The sequence below is a fragment of the Triticum urartu genome, unplaced genomic scaffold (genome assembly GCF_003073215.2).
Source record: "Triticum urartu cultivar G1812 unplaced genomic scaffold, Tu2.1 TuUngrouped_contig_3398, whole genome shotgun sequence".
Lineage (NCBI taxonomy): Eukaryota > Viridiplantae > Streptophyta > Magnoliopsida > Poales > Poaceae > Triticum > Triticum urartu.
This window is the reverse complement of record NW_024113931.1, coordinates 32,055-55,645: the sequence shown is the minus strand read 5'-3', so window position 1 is coordinate 55,645 and position 23,591 is coordinate 32,055. Positions and strand designations below refer to the sequence as shown.

General features: G+C 45.3%; 1 protein-coding gene across 1 annotated transcript; it reads right to left on the bottom strand.

Moving 5' to 3' along the window:
* Positions 1-11,435: 11,435 nt before the first annotated feature.
* LOC125527262 (syn-copalyl diphosphate synthase-like) lies at positions 11,436-22,790 on the bottom strand. The gene is made up of 15 exons (XM_048691797.1): positions 22,714-22,790; positions 17,549-17,559; positions 17,392-17,456; positions 16,952-17,264; positions 16,665-16,848; positions 15,141-15,355; positions 14,860-14,980; positions 14,009-14,121; positions 13,677-13,909; positions 13,480-13,595; positions 13,280-13,378; positions 12,920-13,165; positions 12,404-12,509; positions 11,770-11,976; positions 11,436-11,654 (listed from the first exon to the last, which is right to left on the bottom strand). The coding sequence occupies exons 1-15, from the start codon at positions 22,788-22,790 to the stop codon at positions 11,436-11,438; spliced, it is 2,325 nt and encodes a 774-aa protein (XP_048547754.1).
* Between the last annotated feature and the right edge of the window lie 801 nt (positions 22,791-23,591).

Below are 23,591 nucleotides of genomic sequence, written 5' to 3'. Positions count from 1 at the left end.
TAGAGAACTACATCGCAAGCAGCATAGAGGACGAAGTTTCCTTGACTTCCTTTTGATACTCATTTGCTCAGCTCCATGCTTATCAATGGTGGCCGCAGAAACTGGAATCAGGGAGCAAGCAATGCTTTTGTGTCTTTTTCTTGACCCTCCTAAAATATCATTAAACAGTTCGGCATTGGTGGCTTACAACTTGTTTGTCCTAACAGCCGAAACCTGAAGCATTTTGCTTCTTAGAACAAAAGCCGAGCGAAACCACGCAAGACAAGACTTATTTCAGGACCGAAGAAGCACACTTAGAAGTTGTTCCTACTTTGCAAAATTCTTACTCCCTAGCTATATTAGCTTTGTTTATAAGGCAAGTAAAATATAAATCATTGTTTTCATTAGTACCATTTTCTAAATGGGGTAGGAACAAGTCGCATCCAAAAATGATACATGTGTTCTGAACCTGCTTGTTCTGCTCGAATTTAAATAGGGAGCTTTGGAACACATACATAATTTGCAGCAGCCATGACGTCTGTAGTTTCAAACACTCATTAGACGATTTTTCATCCAACTCTAACAAAGTATCAATAACACCTAGAGGAGGGAGACTGCAATGAGAGGGGGAAATACTGGAGATGGCAAACGAAAGGTGCAAGGTGCATGCATACCTACTGTTGACATGGAGTAGCAGGTAGCACAGACAGTAGATATCATTCTCATAATGATTTCGGCTATGTGATTAAAATGCTGCTTCTTGCAACCATGATTGTTTTTGCATTCCAACATATGGGCAGGACTCTGCATAAAAAAATACCTCCATAGGCATCCTAGAACATGGACACACACTCAATCAATTAAAGATGAACTGAATCGAATTAACAACAACAAGTTCGTCCTGCGCCAGGCAACAAGTGAACAAAATGTGCATCATATACAAATAGGTGCATAACATATTACAAAAATGCAGACACCTGTAAAACAAGTCTCTCAGCAAATAATAGTGCTAATACAGGTGGGCCTCAACTTTTATTGTCCAAACAGCATACCCATTACAGAACCATTCATTCCTGGGATCAAATGCTACAGATCACACCCATCCCAAGTGACAACTAATGCCCTACATACCTATAGGAATGTGATCAGCAAATTTATGTGTGTCATAGACCAGTATAATTCCAAGCTAGCCTTGATGAATTCAATGTATGTGTGTTAAACTGCGGATTTGGTCTATTATTTGAAAAGAAAAAAATTATCCCTTGTGTAATAAAAATGTTGGAGCTTAATTTAGGAAAGGTGCTTAAGCCTAGAAAGAAATTAGACAGGCCACATAAAGCAGACAGAAAAAATAAACTATGAATCCATGTACATTGGCATCCTACATAATTGGTCAACTGGAGTGTATATAAAAATTACCTTGAAAATAACTGATCACTTGCATGAAGCCTTATCTTTCATTGTCGTGAACAGAGAAGGTAGTACAAATCTAGAATTCTTTCCGTGTTCCACTTCTTAAATCTGCGAAAGGTAAATAAATAAAAGTTAATACTTAAGAACCAATATACCTTTAATTCAGCATCAAGACGAATTTGGATGTCACTCATGATAGGTTCATTAGGAACATGAACATGAAAGAGAACAAAAGAAAAGCCTCTCTTTATTACATGTTTATTCAGTCTAATGGAGTTATGCATGGGCGAATTGTGTTTCCATGTACGCCCATGCATGCGAGAATGACTAATGGAGTTATATTCGTTCATCTAATCACGTAAAACTATGTCCAAAGCATAATCCATTACTTTTTATGCAACAGAGTAATAAGTGAAAGAAAATTCTCAGCAATTTGATAGAAAAAGCACACATATTTGATCAGATGAATCCAAATAATATCAACGTTGGCACACTAAGCACGTAATATATATGTAGAGTAACATCAACAATGAGATTTCAAGCTAGTTGGTGCTTCAGATCTGTTTGCTACATAGAACCATTCAGAGCTAGGTTGGTTCGGTAACCTTCATCTAAGTGACATGTCTGGATGGCATGTTGTAGTTGCACTCACCGTCCTCGACTACCATCCCCGACTCCTCCTGGACCCCTCTGCTCCTCTCTTCACGAGGCGGAGGTGGTGCTGCTCCCGCCCATGGACGCTGCTGGGGCGTAGGCTTCGTCGTCATCATCGGAGGACTGCCATCCCCAACTCCCCGACTCCTCCTGGACCCCTCTGCTCCTCTCTCCACGAGGTGGAGGTGGTGTTGCTCCCGCCCATGGAGGCTGCTGAGGCGTAGGCTTTGTCTTCATCATTGGACTCGGGCCGGCGGCGTAGTCCGGGGCAGATCGGCTGGGTAGAGGTTGAGGGCGGCGAACTGCACCATCGCTCGCAAACAGAGGTAGGAGGCGTTCGACAGGAATCCGTGGAGTCTAGAGGTGCTATGGCGGCGTGAATCGACAGAGGATGATGCTTGCTGGTGGCCTGAGTGAGAGAGGACGAGCGAGCGAGAGTTTGATTTGTGGGCCTTCCAGGAGGATCGGTTTGATTGATGGTTGGTATGTATATGCATTGTAAGGAAAGAAATAACGCGGAGATTTTGGAATGATGGTTGATTGCTTTCGTTTTGCAAGTAAGGAAGTGGATCTGGCGCGGGCCCACATGTGCCCATCGTAACAAAAAGGAATCGCTGGAAAAAAACAACGGGAATTAGTGATCGATCGAAGCGAACGAACGAAACAACATGCACCATTAGGAGTAGAGAAAAAAGTAACACTTTCACAATAAGATTTGTTTATCATGGTTTACTTGTTAATTTTTTTTAATCCTTTATTTGTTTCCCGAAAATCTATTATTTGTTTCCTAAAGCAAATTGCATTAATGAGAGAGATCGGTTGATTTGGATAAGTTAGGAAAGTTAGATCCGTGATCTTTTGTGTGTTTGGAAAGTGCTGATTTTTAAAAGAAAATAATGGACTAAAAAATAAACCAATGGATAAGAAAACCAGTGGGGAGAGGTGGTGGGAGGTGGGAGCAAATAAAACCGGACGAAAATAAAACCAGAGTACCAGGTTACCAACTGCTCCATTAAAAGTAGAGATTGTCTCATTTCGTCGTCTGCAGATGCTTAATCAGAACATACTTAAACTGCTCACGGCTTCTTTGATGTCAAATATGTTGATATATTTAGACACGCCCCCCAAATATGGTCGGATTTTGAGTTGGGAGTCGGATAAGATCACCCATGTTCTCAAATTCCATACCTCTGGCAGCTCCTTCACAAACATGTTATGCATGATCATACAAGTTGTCATCACCTCCCACAAGTTCTCTGGATTACATATTTTTGCAGGTCATCAAACAACTGCAAAACGGGCTTGGAGCACTCCAAATGCTCTCTCCACATCCTTTCTATCTTATTGTCTTTGGGCAAAGCGGACTCATTTCTGACCAACTAGCTCAGAGATGGTCTTGACGAAGGCCGCACGCGAAGGATAGATACAATCGACCAGATAGTAGCACATGTTGTAGTCATGACCATTGATGGTCTAGTTGCATAGAAGAGCTTGTCCTCAAGTCAACATAGCAAACAATGGAGACCACTACATCAAGTTGATGTCATTGTGAGACCCAGGTATGCCAAAGAAAACATGTCAAAATTCAGGGGTATTGTGATGCAACTACTTCAAAAATGTTGGTGGGCTTCTTAACATGGCCATGATATTGCCCTTCTAAAGCATATGGGCAGTTTTTCCATCTCCGGTACATGCAATCAAGGGATCCGAGCATACCTGGCCACCCTCTAGCTTCAGAGAGTGCCATGAACCTTTCTTTGTCTATGGTAGTTGGTTCTCTCAAGTACTGCAGTCCAAACACCTTGATCACCCCAGTAGAAAACCTCACCAATGCAACTTTGCATATGTTTTCAGACATCCGAAGGTACTCGTCCCACAAATCTGTGGTCATGCCATAGTCGAGCATCCTCAATGCAACCGTGCACTTATTTTATCTAGAGAATCCAATTTTTTAACGACATCCTTCTTCAAGATGAAATAGTCATCACCGTCCCAGACGCCATTGTAGAGGCGATCAAAGAAAAATCCCCGCATACGAAAGCGTTGGTGAAAATTGTCAGCGAATATGGTATCGGGGGCAAGGGCAAAGTAGTCATCCATCAACGTTTAAGGCCCACGTGCCCTCTTTCGATTCAACACTCGATGTCACTTGTAATTCACGACATGCTTCTCTATATACTCCGTGTTTGGTATGCCACCTGCATCATCATTGTTTCATCATCATATTCATCCTCCTCATCTGACGAGGACGACTCCATGAAGTTGTTGTAGAAAAATCACACGAGCATATTGTAGAACCACCATCTAAGAGCATATACAAACGGACTAAGCAAATCCATCCCTCTATACGTCTACGGACACGTTTGGATGCTATCCCGACATGTCCGCTCCAAGCCCACATTTGTCTGTGCATGCAACTATACACACAACTTTCTCCCTATATGTCCGGTTACATGCACATGATGGACGGAATGAAAAGAGATAAAGAAAAAGAATAAACGAAAAGAGAAAGTGGCCTGGCGAGGTCCAAATCCAGCGTGACGGCTGTTCGCTTGGACGCGTCGGGGCAAAATGAGGAGCCTGGTTGGAGATGCTTAAATGATCATATAGGCTAGAGTGGCAAACCTGGAGGGCGTCCAAGGCAAAAAATTATGAACCGCTTCCTATAGGTACTAGCACGTATACATTTCAAAGTATTTTTCAACAAATCGGATAAAATTTTGCAAACACGCCTGGATTTTATACAAACATGACGGATTTCATACAAACGCGACGGATTTAACTACATTTCGAACAGTTAGAAGAAAAAAAAAGACCCATCCTTAAACCTATCCTACAACAACGACGCACGGCGTCCAAGACCGTGTCTTCCTCCTTCCGCCTTCTCCATTGTTAGAAATATTGTAACAGGCTAGGCGTAGTAGCCTTGTGCTTCACGCATAGGATAGGAGAGTTGTCCTTTAGAGCAACTCCAACTGGGCGACCCATTTCATCCGCTGTCGTCTGTTTGGATCGGCGCGGACAGAAAAGTCGGCTCAACGCGCCGATTCAAACGGATGTGCGTCCGCTTGGCATCCGCCTGTCGATCCATTCCCGGCCCATTTTTCAGCAGGATTTGCGTCGGCGCGGACACGAGACGGACACGCGCACCTTCTCCTCCCCCGGGCCTGCTGGTCGGTGGCAGCCTCCACCATTTCCCTCCATTTCCCCTCAAAACCCTCCCGCCCGCGCGCGCTCCCGCCCCGCCCCCACCATGGACGACGACGTACCCGACCTCGACGCCGCTGCCGGCCTCGCCTCCCTCGCCTCGTCCGGCATGAAGACCGCCCCCTCCGGCAAAGGCAAGCCTCGCGCTCCCCGCAAGACCGCTGCCACGCCCAAGCCGAAGAAGACGCTGACACCCGGACAATGGGGAAGGGAGTCAGCCAAGAGGAAGGGCCGGAGACACGCCACGGACGCAAGGGATGAAGCCATCGCGGCGGCCGCCGCCGCGCAGCAGGAGGTCACCAACGCCCACGTCGCGGCGGCAACGAGGGAGACTGTCGGTGTCAAAACCGGCGGATCTCGGGTAGGGGGGTCCCGAACTGTGCGTCTAGGCCGGATGGTAACAGGAGACAAGGGACACAAAGTTTTACCCAGGTTCGGGCCCTCTCGATGGAGGTAAAACCCTACGTCCTGCTTGATTAATATATATGATATGGGTAGTACAAGAGTAGATCTACCACGAGATCGAGGAGGCTAAACCCTAGAAGCTAGCGTATGGTATGATTGTTGATGTGTATGTTGTCCTACGGACTAAAACCCTCCGGTTTATATAGACACCGGGTAGGGTTAGGGTTACAGAGAGTCGGTTACAATGGTAGGAGATCTGCATATGCGTATCGCCAAGCTTGCCTTCCACGCCAAGGAAAGTCCCTCCCGGACACGGGACGAAGTCTTCAATCTTGTATCTTCATAGTCCAGGAGTCCGGCTGAAGGTATAGTCCGGCCATCCGAACACCCCCTAATCCAGGACTCCCTCAGTAGCCCCTGAACCAGGCTTCAATGACGACGAGTCCGGCGCGCAGATTGTCTTCGGCATTGCAAGGCGGGTTCCTCCTCCAAGTACTTCATAGAAGATTTTGAACACAAAGATAGTGTCCGGCTCTGCAAAATAAGTTTCCACATATTGCCATAGAGAGAATAATATTTACACAAATCTAATCTGCCGACGTATTCCGTAGTGTGACATCACACCACGGCCAAGCTTTTATTCGAACCGTTTTACTGTCCCATCTCAGCGCGTCATGCGAGGCAGTTTCCTTGGCACGTCTTGTTAAAGCAGAGATCGTGTCCCCTTATTCCGGGATTCTCATCAATACGGGCGTGGGTAACCCAACCGCGTCATCGATTACGGCGCTTGGAGATAAGCGAGTTTTATCGGGCTGGTGGGGACATGTAGCTGCGTCCATCCATATAAGGGGATAAAGATCCACCTTTTCACATACGCCTTCTTCCTCCTTCGCCTATCCATTCTTGCGCACTCGAGCTCCAGCGCCCAAGTCCGCACTCCCAACCTCAACCTTCTCCAGCCATGTCCGGAGCGGGAGGCAAGTGGATGGTCTCCTCCGTCACGGAGGGACATATCAAAAGGCTGAGGAAGGCCGGATACCTGTCTAACGACATCGCGTACCGGTTCCCCGAAAAGGGGCAGCTCATCCCCACCGCTAGGCCTCATGAGAGGGTGGTGTTCCTCCCCCATTTCCTCCGCGGACTGGGCTTCCCTCTCCACCCATTTGTCCGGGGGCTCATGTTCTACTACGGCCTGGATTTCCACGATCTGGCCCCGAACTTCGTCCTCAACATCTCGGCGTTTATCGTCGTGTGCGAGGCCTTCCTCCACATCCGCCCCCATTTCGGGCTCTGGCTCAAGACTTTCAACGTCAAGCCGAAGGTGGTGCGCGGCAGCCAGGCGGAGTGCGGAGGCGCCATGGTGGGCAAGATGGCCAACGTCCTGAGGGCTCCTTTGTGGAGACCCTGAAAGGGTGGCAATCTGGATTGTTTTACATCACCGAGCCGCGCGACGCCGAATGGGTCGCGCCCCCCGAGTTCCGGTCCGGACCCCCAACACGGCTCACGTCCTGGAAAGAGACGGGCCTGTCGTGGGGTAAAAAAGGAGAGCTAACCGGACTCCAAACATGCGTCAAAACCCTGGTGGACAAGAAGCTCAAACTTGTCAACGTAGTCCAGGTTATGCTCATCCGCTTGATCCTCCCGTGCCAACAACGGGCTTTCAACCTGTGGGAGTTCGACCCGGCGCGGCACCAAACTCTGAGCAGGCTCTTCGACACGACGTACGAAGATGCCTGGAAGGTGCTTTTCAAGGGCGCCGAGGCTCCCGCATCCGCTACTGAGGATCGCGGATTCAGTGCGCAGCATCACGCTCTCGCGGTAAGCTGTTTTTTCCTTTTACAGGGCATCAGTTTTTCATAGTTTGACTCCATGCGGGATCTAAACTCCCTTTACCTTTGATAGGATTGGCAGGTGACCTCCGGACAAATCAACACCGGGGGCCTCACTGGCGGCTGCAATCTTCTTTCCTGGCTTGGTTTTGGCCGCCTTGACATGCTTCGCCAGGGTTTCAATTTCCTGTATGACAGGAGCCGCAAGAGGAGTGTTGAACAGCGACTCATAGGCAGACTGAGCCCCGGCGTCCATCTCCGTGTCTGGGCCGAGCAGGTTGCAGGCACGGGCAATCAGCTCCTGGACCGCGGAGCTGCCCTGGAGGCACTGTCGCGTCTTCTTTTGGGTGATCCTCCCGCTCCTGCGAGGCGAGGAGAGGTTGACGCCTCTGGCTCCATGAGTTCTGGTAGGCTTCGGCACCGGGGCAGGCAACAGGGGCGTTGCAGGGGGCGGCGATGGAGTCTAGGAACCGGCCAAGCTCGCCGGCAGCAAGCGTGTCAGCGCCCCCCGGAACTGCGTCGGCAGTAGGCATGGAGGCGCCCTCCGGCGCTGCGGCAGAGGCGCCAAGGAGGCCCGCCTGGGCAGGGGAGGCCGGAGAGGAGACCAGCGGCGTCGTCGGCACAATCGTGGCACCCGCGAGACTCGCACGGGCAGGGGAGGCTGCAGGGTAGGGACCCAGGAGCACCGTCGGAGGCAGGGGAAAGGCCACCAGAGTGATCATGGGTCCGCTGCCAGGCGGCGAGTCGACCACGGTCGTCTCAGAGTGCAGGGAGTGCAGAGGCTCGCAGACGCCAAGCCGGACAGAGAAGGCGTCGCAGGAGCGCCAAAACCCGGAGGGGCGTTGCCGATGCAGAGCTCTCCCAGAGCGCTGCAAGCCCCGTCGAACCGGGCTTCCTTCCCCACGGGCATGGGCCGCCCAGGCTCCAGGAGGAGCGGAGACGAAGGCTCCAGGAGGAGCGGAGGCGGCGACAGGCCGACACCGGCCAAAACCGAGGCAGGCGCAGCCGGCAGGGCGATAAGGCTACGCAGCTCGGCAGCTTCCCTAAGCACCACCTCACGCAGTGCAAGACGCTCGTCAGCCTCCTTGCCGCTGAAAACCCGCCGGACCTTGGCCTCGGCCAGCGTCACCACCCCCATCCTCCTGAAGCAGCCAACAACCGCGGAGGACTCGGCCGCGTGGCGCCGCCCGCCGCCTCCACGCCGGCCAGCCTCGCGGCCATCACGCCGATGCGGGGAGCGAGAGCGAGGACGCGTAACGGCCTCGCCATGGACGCGCCCAGCCCGCCCGCCACCAGTGCCGCCCGTCCGATCATCGAAGTCATCGCCTTCATCATCGCGCTGCCACCGACGCGGCTCGCGATAGGCACCAGCGCCCCCGCCACTGGCCCGGCCACGCGGCGAACCCCGCTCGTGGTGCCGCGGGAGTTGAACTCGTCGGGGATGACGACGTCGTCAGAGGACACAGGAGCGTGGCCGTCGATGGTTCCGCAGTGGCACGGCGGAACACGGATGTCGGAGGGGAGTATGCCACCTGCCGGCCGTCTTGCGTCTCCATGTCGAGGGGAGCCGAGGTGTAGTCCTCAACCCGCAGCAGGTGGACGATGACGCGGAAGGTGGCGCCGCGCAGGCAGCGCGCCGGCTGCCGTGCCGAGATCGTGACGCCGTCGGGAGCGCACGACGTGAAGGTCAGCCAGACCACCTTCAGGATCCTGCTCGGGTTGGCCGTCCATGCCCAGAGGCCAATGTCGCGTGTGTCCGAGATGGAGATGGATCGCTCGTCCATGACGTCCAGCGCGCAGGTGTGGCCGATGACGTGCTCGACGATGGAGTGCGTCCAGACGTAGGCGGGCACGCCATCAAGAAGATCAATCTCAAAGCTTCTATCTTTCATTGTAGTTTTTTGTTTGAAGGTCGTGTTGTTAATTGTGAAGGACATAGATTATCCAAGTTTTCTCTATCACGGGGTCCAGGACGCCACATCTGGTTTGACCAACCCCGTGACCTACATTGTATCCCACATCATGTGGACTTTGATGAATAAACTTGGGTTTACCCCTCAAAAGAAAACATAATACTCCATTCTCAAAAAAATACTCAACTATTTATTTGGAAATGCTTTATTTAAAAAATACAACAAAATATGCCATACTTCTATGGTGGGGCTGGCTTGGCACCAGATTGGGCTCTACAAAGCAAGGCCCGAGGTATGCCCATTCTGGCGAAGTCCAAGTTTTAGAAATTTAACTTTGCCTATATCGGAAACAGTAGATTTACCCCTTACCAAACATGATTTCTCTTCGAATGCAATGTGTTCCATCGATTTACATTTTTGTTCGTCAAATTGACCTTTCAACATGCAAACAATAATACATAGTATTTGGTACCTGCTAAATGGGATTGCTTTTCTCCATCCTTCGGTTTTGTAGGTTCAGATTTATACCTTCAGTAGTCTAAGTGATGACGTACATATGAATTGGGAAAAACCATATTTCTATTATTGTCATGTATGTGTATATAAACTTTTGTCCATATAACCATCTTCTCCGAAGTACTTGCTCAATAATAATGCTCAAAATCAACCTCTTATTTCTAGGATCCTGCCTTTTCTGCAAGTATGAACCTACCTGGTTAATGGTTCAAACACCAACTTATGATACTATAATGCATACTTGCATGGTCCTTTTGTGCGGGGCTAAGAATTATACAACTAAATTCTGCTAACTAAACAAGGGACATGACAAAAGTGAAGTGTAGATTCAAGATTCTTACACGGCATCCTGAAACCTCTACACGCTGAATCATAAGGGTACTCCCTCCATATCTTTTTACTCCGCATATAAGTTTTGGTCAAAGTCAAACTACACAAAGTTTGACCAAATTTATATTAAAACATATGAACATCTACAATACTAAAATTATATAATATGAAAATACATTTCATAGTGCATCTGAAAATATTAATTTCGTATTGTGAATGTTGATATTTTTTAATATAAAGTTAGTCAAACTTTACCAAACTTGACTTTGACCAAACCTTATATGCAGACTAAAAAGAAATGGAGGGAGTACTTCATTTAGGAAGCATTTATTTCTTTCTCGGTAAGTACAGCCAAAACAAGACGCAAAGCAAATATCACATATACATGGAGTTAATGACAGAGCTTACCTCAAATACAAAATCTTAGTTCGAACGTATGACCAAAGATGTATATAGTTTAGCCAATGATTTATTGGTATCTACATCTCAATGCTTGCTCTATGCTCTGCAAAGCAGATATATAACCTATGTATCAAGGAACTGGCTTCAAGGATAAAAACTATTATTCCATAGTCTAGGATAGAAAGAAAAGTCATACATTCCTTTTTATCTTAGTTATGAATATCCAATGTTGAAGATTAAGGCCAAAGATAAACCAACTGAAACAAACATCATGACACAAAAGGAAAAACCAATGTCAATATTACATGATTTTTGGATTAATTATATCTAAAATATGTCCAATGTTGTACGCCTTTTATCTTTTTGGATTAATAGATTTTCTGATCAAAGAATGATATTAAATGACTTATGTTATACCCCTTTTAGCTTTTAGCTTTTAGGTTGTTTGTATCATGATAACAACATTACTTTAGAAAGTTCTTACATTTATAAATTTCATTACATTTGGTTTAAAATTTTCTTTTTACAAATCAAATAATATATTCTCATCATTAAACTATATAAAATTCTAGCCCTCGCATCGAGCAGGCCACTTTGCTAGTTATATACTAATAAAGCAAAGAGTAATATACATTTGTAAACAATCCATGCAACCATGACAATCCTTACTACCATGCAATAATTATTCATCACGTATAAGCACAATGAGGTAATTGTTCTTTAGAGAGGCAAATTTGCTTTTGTGTGTCTGCTAGATATAAACTTGGTACAAACCATTGTAGATGATTTAAATGACATCTTCCAATAAGACTTTGTAGATATGGCAATCAATTGTGTCATATGAGCACATGGCGACGTAGTTGAAACTCTTCACCATGTGGAGAAAAGTCTGCCCAGTCAGTTTTATGATACCGTTGCAGCTCTGAAGAACATGATGAGCAAGTTCTCCCATCTCCAAATCCACTTGTCGGTCTATATCCTCTATGTTTTCCATTCTATGTCCATGCTGATTGAGTCATTGAAAATTATTGTCGTGGATTAATTGAGAAAACATGCACCGTATGGGCAAATGGATATATAAACATGTATAAGAATTCTTGATATCCACAATAGATACAAACCTTTGCAAGAACCCTAGCTGCGAGTTTGCGGCATATTGAAGAGGTGAGCTCCTCGAGCTGGGTATACTCCCAAACGTTCAGCTGATGGTCAGTCGAACTGTGTCTTCCTGAGCAGATCTCGATTGTGTGAACTAACAACAACGCTGTACTCCATTCACATGTTCCACTTCTCTCCTCTGCGGTCCATGCCATAAGCCAACCCTTCCACTGCAGTTGCCAGAGGACTTAAATTATAATTTTCTGTTTCCATTGGGCAAAGGTGTAACATGGAACATATATGTTTGGTAAATAGTATCATATATTTCGGCTAAAAAACAGTATCATCTATATAGGATTGGGTTGCAATGTTCAGATAACTCGCTAGTCCAGATTCAGATTGAGCCTGTTCTTCTTCTTTTGTGGGGTGTTATTGTTGCTTGTATTTGTTGTTTGCGTATGTATGCATGCTTGTTCCTTTTACCTTTCCTAGGTTTTCTTTTTTGCTTTGATGTATAGTTCTTTTTTCTCTTCTTGGACTATTTGTATTCATTTATTTGAAATTAATAAAAATACGCAGCAGAGTCCTGCTGTTTCCCTCAAAAAAAATATCAGGTGTTTATAATGAATGCATTTGAGCGTGGGTAAGATATTTCACAGCTTCGCGAAGAGTGTCGGTGGCATTGTCAAATTTGCCAAGGTCCATGATCAGCTCCTGAAGAACATGTAGTATGCTATTTTCTGTCCAATCCATTATTGCTACCCTGCATGCACACGCACATGTGGTTTTAGATAATGGGAGAGTGTTGTTATTCTTCCATGCATGTCATGTACTCCATCCATTCCTAAAAATAAGTCCTTTTAGATATTTCAATATGAACTACATACCGATGTATATAGACCTACTTTAGAGCATAGATTCACACATTTGTTGCTCCATATGTAGTCTATATTGAAATCTCTAAAAAGACTTATATTTAGGAACAAAGGGAGTAGATCACTAAGCAAACTCTTAGGATAAAACAAAATAGAAGCTAGCTAGGCAGTAGTTTTAATTAGTAGTATTATTTATTTATTTTCTTTTATTGAGGAAAACCTTTTCTTTCTTTCTTTCGAAATTGAGACAAAAGTAATATTAGACAATGATGGAACATAGAAATATGCTCAATCAAACCTTGGTAGACTCTGGTGGCGTTCACATGTGAGGTTACAAGTACTGAGCCGTTCTCTCAGGTCCGGAGCACAACCGTTGTGTTGAAAGTAGGTGGAGACAACATCGGTAAGTATCGCCGTGCGAGCCCATGCCAGGCGCTCCACTGCTCGGTTCGGTTCAAAGATGTTGGCTGCAGCTAAGAAGTAAGCTCTCAGTGCGCTACTTTCAGACAGACCATGCATTTGCAGATTATTCCTGTCATACCACCTGCTTATAGATGTAAGAAATTTGGAGTTAGAATACGGATTATTCCTGTCGTACCACCCTTACTTGAACGACATTGTATGTACTAGTTCTTATATGAATTTGGTCGATACCCACCTTTTTAGGTCATGCCACTCAAGTCGGCACATTTGCTGGAAATTGGTGAAATCAGCCTTCGCCGCCTTTAGGTACAGGTCATTGTTGACCAGAGGCATTCTGAATAGGTTGTTGATTTTAGCGATAAAGCTTTTTCTATGGGTTTTGCCTAGAACTGAAATTGTGAGCTGGGTGCTCCTCAATGTGAAATGAAAAGTTACCTATAGAGGACCTTTCCAATCCACACGTCGTCGCTACCTCCATATTGCTCTAGATAGAACCTTGTTTCGATCCGTGGCAAACTTGCTTTCCAGGGGAAGTCAAGTGCGTATCCTACCTGTTAATATAGCAGACAAGAATTCACTGCCTCCATATTGCTCTATAGTCTATATGCAAGACAATAATTTGGTGGACCTACCTCGCCTGGCAAATCCTTGGGAATGACCCACTTGTCGCTGAGTTTGTTGGAGGCGCGCCTCTCCTGAAGAAATGTGCAGCAATACCGCTCGGCCCGCCGAAGGACGTCCTCCTTCTTGCCAGGAAACGCGACCTGAGCAGCACGGTATGTGTTGTAAATGGCCGTGACAGATTGGCTCGACTGCCTTGGGAAGCAGAAGAATCCGCCGTCCTTCTCAAATTTCTTAAACACGCCTATGTACCATATATGCATTCACACGTTCAAACCAGAGGCTAAAAGTGCATGAATATGATTGCGTATTTTAAAACTTAGCCAACACTATACTAAATTACATGGATTGACATGATAGCCATGCAAACGGAGGAGACGGAAACCCATCGCAGTATCGTCGATATCCGAAGCTGCACAGGACCCTGCGTGGCTCAGCCCATTTTCAGTCCAGTACCTGATAAAGTATATAACTTAGCCATAGTTTTACTTCCCTATGAGGAAAGGATATGTTCACTTATTATAGCAAAAAGAAGTTTAAGAAATACAGCAACAAAACTCAGGATTTGGTGCCCATGGTCCATACCGATGGATTGATGTTGAAGGCTAGGGTAACCACCTGCTAGTGATGTACTACTTGCAGATGAAAGGTACGTTTACGGATAAAAGATAGAATGTAGGTAGAGACTAGTGTACGGCAGCTAGTACCATGATGCAAAACCATTTTTTGGCGGTTTAAATGGTAAACGAGCTTGGCATTGCAATAATCTCTTTTTCTCTCCATATATTTGTCTTTTCTTTCCTCCTTATTTTTTCTTCTTAAATTAAGAAAGGGAGAAACAAACTGTGGATTGTGTGGTGGTCTAGTGTCGCCCATGTCACCAGATGATTACACATATGCTAGCTATCATTTTATGTTTGTCTAGTGCTCGATCTAGTATAAATTTCAAATCTTTGAATACATTTTTTTCAATATTTAGACCGAAACAAATGTGTAAATCTATCGAAAGTATTCCTTGTTACAAGTTTCCTCAACCTACACTGCAACAGAGTTTGGTGGCCAAACACTTTGGTTGAACTAAATGGGGTGCTGTTGTATAGCGCCAAACAAAACATATCAAACATGCAAAAAAATAGATAAAGAGAGTCGGGTTAAGATACTGGAAATAGCTAGGCATGCATATATTATGCTTACCTGTAAGTATAATCTAAGCACTCCTCGATTTCCCTGGTGAAGTGCCTCGATATCCCCAGACGCGTCAATCGATCAACCGCCCATAAACGCTCGAACAAATCCACAGGATGGACACAGGACGCTGACATGTGTGAAAGGTTAGTAAACAAGAACTAGTTTTGGTATTCAAACATCAAAATTCACCCTAGCACGAAAGACGGTCTACACCCTACACTCCTGCGTTTGAGCATGTGTAAATCAGTATCTCGTTGCATTATACAGCTTGTTGGTATTGATGTTACCTCCGCCTTCGAACTTTTTGATGACTTCGTCAAGGAATTTGAGGCATTTTAGATCGCCTGTTTCCTTCAAAGCGTGAGCTGTGGCTGCGGGTGATGAAAAAAAGGAGCCGTCTGAACACTGCAACGGAAGCAGCCTTTTCCAGTCCAAGTCTGCCATTCCCTCCACACTGTGAAGTAGAGTCGTTGGCATAGTGTGCAATACATCCGAAGGAATCCTACAATATGAGAGGCAACAAGTCGATTAATTACATATACCGAATTGGATGCGTATCACACCAGTAGGCCCGCTTTGCATCAACACCAGTGCACAACCCTGTTCAAGTGACTTAGCACTGGTGCTCGCATTTTTCTGGATTTATTTCAGACTTTCCGGCGATGTTTGTTCAGTGGGGCCGGGGAGATGTTCCCGTCGATTACGGATGCGCCTGTGGTGACTTTGTCAATCACAAGATGATATGCCGGTTAGTCTCTCGGAGGTGCTCATAAGTGTAGGGTGTGCTTGCATGCGTTCACAGGGATGAATGTGTACGTATGAGCGTCTGCGTCAGCATAGTGTTCACAAAAAAACACCAGTGCACAACCATGTTCTCTCCCAAGAAAGAGAGAACTGATTTTTTTCACTCCTCCTTTATTGTTGGTAGCGTTGAACCCTAAATCAAGGTTTCACACATGACACTACTAGAATTTGGTTTTGTCCCGAGTTTCGATACTTCGTGGAGTTCATTCTATCAGAAACTCGGCAAACTTCTCTCTGCCGAGTTTGATCTAAGATTGGACTTGACAGTGATAAGCAACTCGGCAGAGCTCTAACTATGCCAGTTTCTGATGGAAAAGGACTCAGTGAACAAAAAGAGCTCGACAGATTATCAAGTTCGCCAAGTTTAAAACTCGGCAAAGCGTTTGCCCAGTTTCTGTTTTTAAGAACTGGGTGAAGTTTGGCACTGGGTAATAATGTTGTGCCTCGCGGCGCACCCTAATTGGTTAGAAATTTTCCGAGTGTGGAACTCGGCAAACAGATTGTCCAGTTCTGCTGAATAAAGAACCCGACAAATATTTTGTACTGACCAATGCGTTGTGCCATGTGGATTTTTTTATTGGCTAGGCTTCGCCGAGTTTAGTCTAACAAAACTCGGTAAACAGTTGTGTCACGTGACACTTCCGCTAACGACATGTCCAGTCTGACCGTGTGGTTCGTCGAGTTTTTTTCTGGCAGGAACTCGGCTAACATTGTTTATATATTCATTGAGTTCGTGATTGAATGAACTCGGCAATTGCCGGCCCCGTCCAGCCTAGTGCGCTGCGTCGAGTTTGGCACTCAATGAAGATTTCGCCAATTTTAATATGTGTTCTGCCGAGTTTCGTACATCATCTGACCAGCTAAACAATACCATCTGTAATCACTAGGGGACTATTTGGTTCTTTGTCATGTCTTATCGCACACCACCACACTTAAAATTGGGCAAATTCGACTATGTTAAATAATACTTGTAAAATAAAAGAATAAATTTAGGTAGCTATGCGTACTTATTGAGCTTTTGGTTTCTCTTGGAATATATGGCTTCGAAGGCAGGGTTATCGTGAGGAATGTCCAGATCCATGTCCCTGGCCATGCATAGGAGCGAGGGGAAGCAAATTTCGAAGCCGATTAGCGTCCAATCTTCTTCCTCTTCAGCCAATCTCCATATATTTTCTCTGATAAAATGCATGCCTACAATAAATAAGATCATGTAAATATAAAAGACTTCGAGGAGATGGGTAAATCCAAAAGTATTGATGAACATCCTAACAGCAATGAAGAAAGGTAATCGTACCTTTCTCGCACTTTTCAACGTAAAGGTTCCATGACGTCAACGCCACAACACATGCTAGGGTGTTCATAAGTCGGTCTTGGACCAGAAAAAATGAGCTATCACCCCACGAACCATCTGGTAGCTGGTTTTGAATGATCCAGTCAATGCTGGAGGGGAACTGTGGGCGATCACCTCCGTCTAGGTTCTTGACAAGGGCGATGAAGGCAGTGTCGTAGGCTGAAACAGATATCTCGCCTCCACCCATCGAACTCAAGGCCACTCGGATGGTCTCGATCATGTGGGAAAGCTTGCTTGGTTCGTCGCCGGCCTTGATCTAGTTATAATATGTTCATCAATTTAATTAAGCGCATATCTTCATTCTGGTCAGTCAATTTGACTTTGCCCCCTAAAACATATATGAATTTACATGTATATATGTGTACGCCCCATATGTGACTTACACGTTGTTCGAGAATTGGTGCTTGTGCCCCTGCATTTTGTTTGCTTGGACGATCTGCTGCTAGTCCTGGAAAGCATGCAAGTCAAATATGGAAGCCAGCAAAGGCCAACAAAAGAGAGGAAACAGTTTTCCCTTGCATAGTTACATTAACACAATACCTGTCGTTCTCCTGTATTGTTCATTAAAAAAACAGACTAGATGTATATAACAGATCATATTGAAGTAAAAATATATGCACTATGAATACCACTGATGTAAGAGCAGTTCTACTTGTATATTATTGCAGTTTTAGCAATCCGAGTTGGCCATGAATGATGACTATATACAAGCACAATGATTTCATATCCTCTATCTAAGTATAGTTGGACCATAAGTACAGTTGCCAGCTATACTTTGATGACTTCTAAATGGCAACTACAACCCACTATCTAATTTTCTAAGCATGCAACCATGACACATCCACACTTATGCATATCAATAATAAATCATAAGTTACATTTTTTACATGCAACCCGCTACCTATTTTTTCTAAGCATGCAAGTGTGTCACATGTGCACCTATGCATGTTAGCTGTCTCTATCATCGGTTGCACTTTTGCCTCCAACAAACACACTATGTTCAGGCAACCGCAAAATCCAACCACTCTTTGGAGACAGTTCCATCACTTTCATTGCTTCCATGTAGGTGGTAGCTCATCCTCGCGACCCAAAACAAGATTCCATGCAACGAAGATTGGTGCTATTGGCCACCTATATGCTTGTGTGCATCGCAATCATTGCAGAAGCCCGGGTTCGAACCTCCTTTTTTAACCCCCCCCCCCAAAAAAAAAAATTCCGACGCCCTCCTAACCGTGCAACCACACGTTTGTCCTCATCTCTTAGTATGTCTTGTGTGTGTGCGCGCGCGCGTGTGATGGTGTTGTGTGTGCATGTGTGCTTTTATGTTGTAGAGTACTTGTTATTTCTAAGGAAATCTTAAAATTGAGTGTTAAACACTAAAATAGTTGTGGCAAAAAGTCAACATCTTTTAGTTGGGCATTTTATAATATATTTCTCAAAACAAGATTTCTTGTTAGCATTACTAGAAAAAGAATATTTATCATTTAAGGTTGTGTGCGGCTAATGGACGTGCATTTGCGCATAGGCGTGCGGACGTGCAATTGCGCAACTATGATTGTGCGTGGCTGGCCGACATACATGGCTAGTTTGGTTGGATACCTAGGAGAAAATTGCTTGGTTTGAGCCTCCATCAGGTGTGCGGACGTGCAATTGCGCAACTACGATTGTGCATGGCTGGCGGACATGCATGGCTAGTTTGGTTGGATACCCAGGAGAAAATCGCCTGATTTGAGCCTCCATTAGCCTGGTTGGGATCCTGAAAAAGGAAATTCTAGCCTGGCTTGAATTATCTTACATGGTCATTAGCCTGCGCCTAGAGCACCAGGCACGTTTGTTAGCCTGGCCCAGGCGCAAGGATTCGATCGCCTGGCTCATGCAAGGATGTTAATTTTACTCTTCATTGCGAACTTTCGGATGGGTCATGAGCCAACATTTATTTATGGGCTGTTAATAGCCGGCCAGGCGATGGATACACACCAAACACGCTACAGCCAGGCTAGCCTAGCTAGCCAATTTCTCTCAAATTCTCAGAGCATGCATGTACAATAATGGACTATAAACCTGGCACTTTTACCTATATGGATAAGATAGACAAGGAAAAGGTGAAGGACTATCCACGGTGGGAGTAACATAGGTGGTAACATCACACTTATCTATGCGAAACAGATGATGTGGCATGTAATTAATGAAGAAAGAGAGGTATGTGGTAACATAGCTAGTTACTGTAAGGCCCTTCCCAATGCTCCAAGGTGTACATGTGCTAAGGACGCCACATAAGCAAAATAGTGATGTGGCAAAGTAATTAAAGAAGAGAGAGAGCATTATGGTGACCCCAGGAAGAAACGGTGCTAAGCACGTGAACCTATGTAAAGTGACTACCAACCAATACATGAAGGAGATTAATTATTAAACAATTCTATGAGGGAAGCTTAGCTACAAAAGCTAAGCACCTATGCATTGGGGGGACTAGTTGCTAAGATTTTTAATGCACTTAGCACCTCATCTAAGGGCATCTCCAATGGTTGTAAGATTGTTGTTGGTTGAATTTGCTACATAGGATTTTTGATGATGTGTCATACAATAAATGAGGAAAGAGGGGAAGGTTGTATGTACATGAACCAACACCCCTTACACAAGCTCCAAAGTAGAATGAGAGAGCACCTTATTTATTATCTCACATCCTATTGGGCAAACTAGATACAACCCATTGGAGTTGTTGTATGTTAAGGTGTTGGTTGATGACATGGCATATTTTACCAACAAATACTAACATACAAACTGTTGGAGATGCCCTAAGCACCCATGCATTGAAAGAGGCCTAACATCACACATATCAAGAAAAGACGAGTTTACAACCTAATAAATGAAGTGATGCATGACACAACACATATGTTACCCACTGTGTAGAAAGTAACATAGACTAGTAACATATGCATGTTACTACTCTAAGGTGGTGTTTGTTTCTCTAGTCCTAGAACTTTTTCTAGTCCCAACTAAAAAGTCCCTAGTCCCTAAAAAGTCCCTCCCTGTTTGTTTCCAGAGACTAAAAAGTCCCTAGTCCCTTCCTAGAGGTTATTAAATGACCATATTACCCCTAGTATATAGAAAAATAATAATCAAACAACACCATGGGGTGGCGGGCCAATGGGTGCATGGAGGGGCATTGTTGGAAAAGTCCCAAAAAGACTCTTCTTGAGAGTCTTCTTCATTTAGTCCCAAATGCCTAGTTTAGTCCCTAAAAAGTCCCTCCCGTTTGGTAAAAAAGTCTCTAAGAAGGACTTTTTCTAGTCCCTACACAAAAAAGTCCCTGGAAACAAACACCCCCTAAATTATAAACAACCTTATAGAGTATGCAAGAACCAACCTCTACACGTGCTTCTATGTAAAGCATTTAATGAAAAGAAAAAGATAGAGAGAAAGTAAAAAAAATGCACTTATAACCAACCTTATAGTCAACTCTATTATATGAATAATTAATATTGTTAACTCGTAATGACATGGCATGTTTATATTAAACAGCTGATTATATTATGAACCATGCTCTCACGTAGACGCCAGGCTCTAGTTTTACCTAGGCATGGAGCTTAGGTATCCAATTAAACTAGCCTGCAGTTTTCCACAACCGGACCAGGTGCACAATTATGGTTTCGACGCGGGCGTGCAACTATAGTTGCATACGCGGGGTGTAATTGTAGTTGCACGAGTTTAACGGACATGCAGTAGCGTACAACGAAGGGGAGTGGGGGCTACAAGCGCAATTGCTCACGGTGGAATACACATGCAAGTGTGGATACACACGACGTGAACAAGAAAAAAAGGTAAATCAATCAAACAAACAAACAAAAAATAAAAAAAAAAGTTATGCACATGAATCACCGGGTAAAATTAAGTGATATAGTAATTAAATGAGACTTTGTTAATTTCTCATCTAAAGGAGGATTTGCAAATCTGAAAAGGAAGATTGTTCAAGCAAAGCATTTAATTACCTAAACAGGAAGGAACAGTTAACCGGGTCCTCGCGTACATCAGGTAGAGGGGAGGAGTGAGATAATGGCCGAGTGGGAAGAATTCTCCCCGGTGTGCTTCGGTGGAAGGGTGCCCGGCATCACGGACGGAGGCGAGACGAAGAGGGTTTGCTGGGTGATGGTGCGAGCCAGACTTGGACACGAACAGCGATCGTGATGCCGCGGGGAGACGACTGCCCGCCTGCCGGCGACGTGCCGGGAGTACGTACGAGGATGAGGATGCCCCAGCTATTGCCGGATTCGACATGGCAAACGCGGGATATATCGATGATCAGTGACGCGCGCCACCTGAAGCAGAGTGTGGTGGCCTGGAGAAGTATATAGAGCGAAAGAACTGCTGGATCGATCATGGCAATACTAATACCTCGTATTATAAAGCATCTAGTGTTTCCGTTTTAAAATGCAAGTATGATTATGACAAAAGCGACACGAGTAAAATTAGGGCCGACGTCTCTTTCAATGTTAGTTGGAGTGGGTACTCGGAACTATATAATGACTACTACTAGCTAAAATGACTGGCTAATTGGGTCGGCTAAGTCATGCATATATTCGGGATCGCTAGTTTCTAGATCCTTTGCAAGCTAAATTTTGTCCTGTACTTGGGATTCGTGAACGCCATTTCTTATCCGGGAACCAGCCTTTGTTTAGGACGCGAATATCTCCTCCCCATCCGGCGCGGCGCCCACGACAAAACGCTGCGGACGAAAAACGTTCTCCCGCGGGATTCATCTTGACGCATTCGCGGACATGGATAGATACGAGAGACGCTTATTCGACCATGTCCATCAAACTTTCGGCCCTGTTTTCATTTTTTTCAAAGTCTGCACCTCTCCAAAATAACTATAGATAAGCATAATTCTTCGTATAGTAAAAATATTCAAACGCAACACTAGTTTAAATTCAAATATTACAATTCAAACATAAGTTTTTAAATAAAAAATAGTCAAACTTATATTCTAACTAGTAGAATGCCCGTGCGTTGCCACGGGCTTTTAAAATATTTTTGTTGTGTTGTATAGACATAATGTGTAAACTTTCACATGTAGAGATAAGATAGCACGGGAATGTCGGTGCCTTGCCATGTGCTACGATTTTTTTGCTAGAATTATGTAAATATAACGCATGTCAAATTTCACATGTAGAGACAAATAGCACGGGCACAATCGGGGTATTTATTGAAGTCCAATTCACTTGCAATGTAAATTGATAAAAGGGATAAATTAACACTATATAAATATAGAGCGGTGATCCAACTAAAATTCTATTAAAAATTAATATCTACTGTTCCTTGTGTTGCGCTTAAGAAATTCTCACACAATATTAGAAATGTTGTCTTTAGCTTCATTTGCACGATATTTGAGCAAGTATAATAAAACTTTTTCCTCAGCTTACATTGGTCAGATTTTTTTTGAAAAGGAGGATGTACCCCCGGCCTCTGCATCTGAATGATGCATGCAGCCATTTTATGAATTATTCTCAAAGACCTTACAAAGTAATACATCAATGCGCCTGAAGCCACCATCCAAGGAACACCTATTGCTCCTATCCCCTTGATGAAGGGGGCCAATTGTCCGAGCCTAATACCAAATAGACATCGCAGCGAAGCCTAACATCTAACGCCAGATGCCCCAGCCTAGCCACATACAGGGACTGGGTTACACACCGGTCTGACGCACTCACAAGGTAGCAGATGTTGGCCTAGAAGTTCTCCACGGCGATGCATCCAAGAAGGGAACGGCGCCGAAGAGCGCCGCCATTGCCGGCCTTGGCATCTAGCCGAGAGCAGGTTTTCACCCAGATCTATTCGAAGAACTCCATCCAGCTTTTTGTGCACGGATCGCCAAAAGGAAACAGTCGTCGCCGCCTAACCGGCCACGGCACCACCACGGTGCCAGAGCAGCCGATTACGTTAGGTCCACCACGCAAGCCTGCCGCCGCACACCAGATCCGTCGACCCGCCTAAGCCCAACTGAGCCCGGTGAGATCCGAGATTCCGACCACCACCGCCGGAGGCTGCGCCGCCGCCGTCGCCACATCCTCCGCCGAGATCCCGCCGCACCACGCCGCCGAATCACTGGAGTGGCCACGTTGCCACCGCCAGAGGAAGATGCCACCGCGCGCGAGGGAGAAGACCCCGCCACTACCGTCACGGCCCACAGCCCGGGCTTCGCCGGCGTGAACTCGGGTGGCGGCGGGAGGAAGAGATCGGGGAGAGGAGGCCTAGGGCGCGGCGGCGCGATCTCCCCCGTGTCGCCAAGTGTTGGCGACGCGGGGGCCGTGAGTCTCAGTGAATCCTAACTGCAGGCGATACATTTTAATCTTACTTTTTATCAGAAATGTGCTGTTGTAATCATATAGTAGTGCTTCTAACATTGTTGAAAGTACTCACTGAAGTGATCATAATCAATAACACTGTCTATTACTCATGTGTTACTCATGTTGCGAATCCCAACACCCACCCTGCGCTCACTCTCAATCCTCACTCTTATCACAAATTCCACTGACTCCCATTCTAAGTGAGCTACCCGAACATGCACTCAGTAAAAAGATAATGCTAG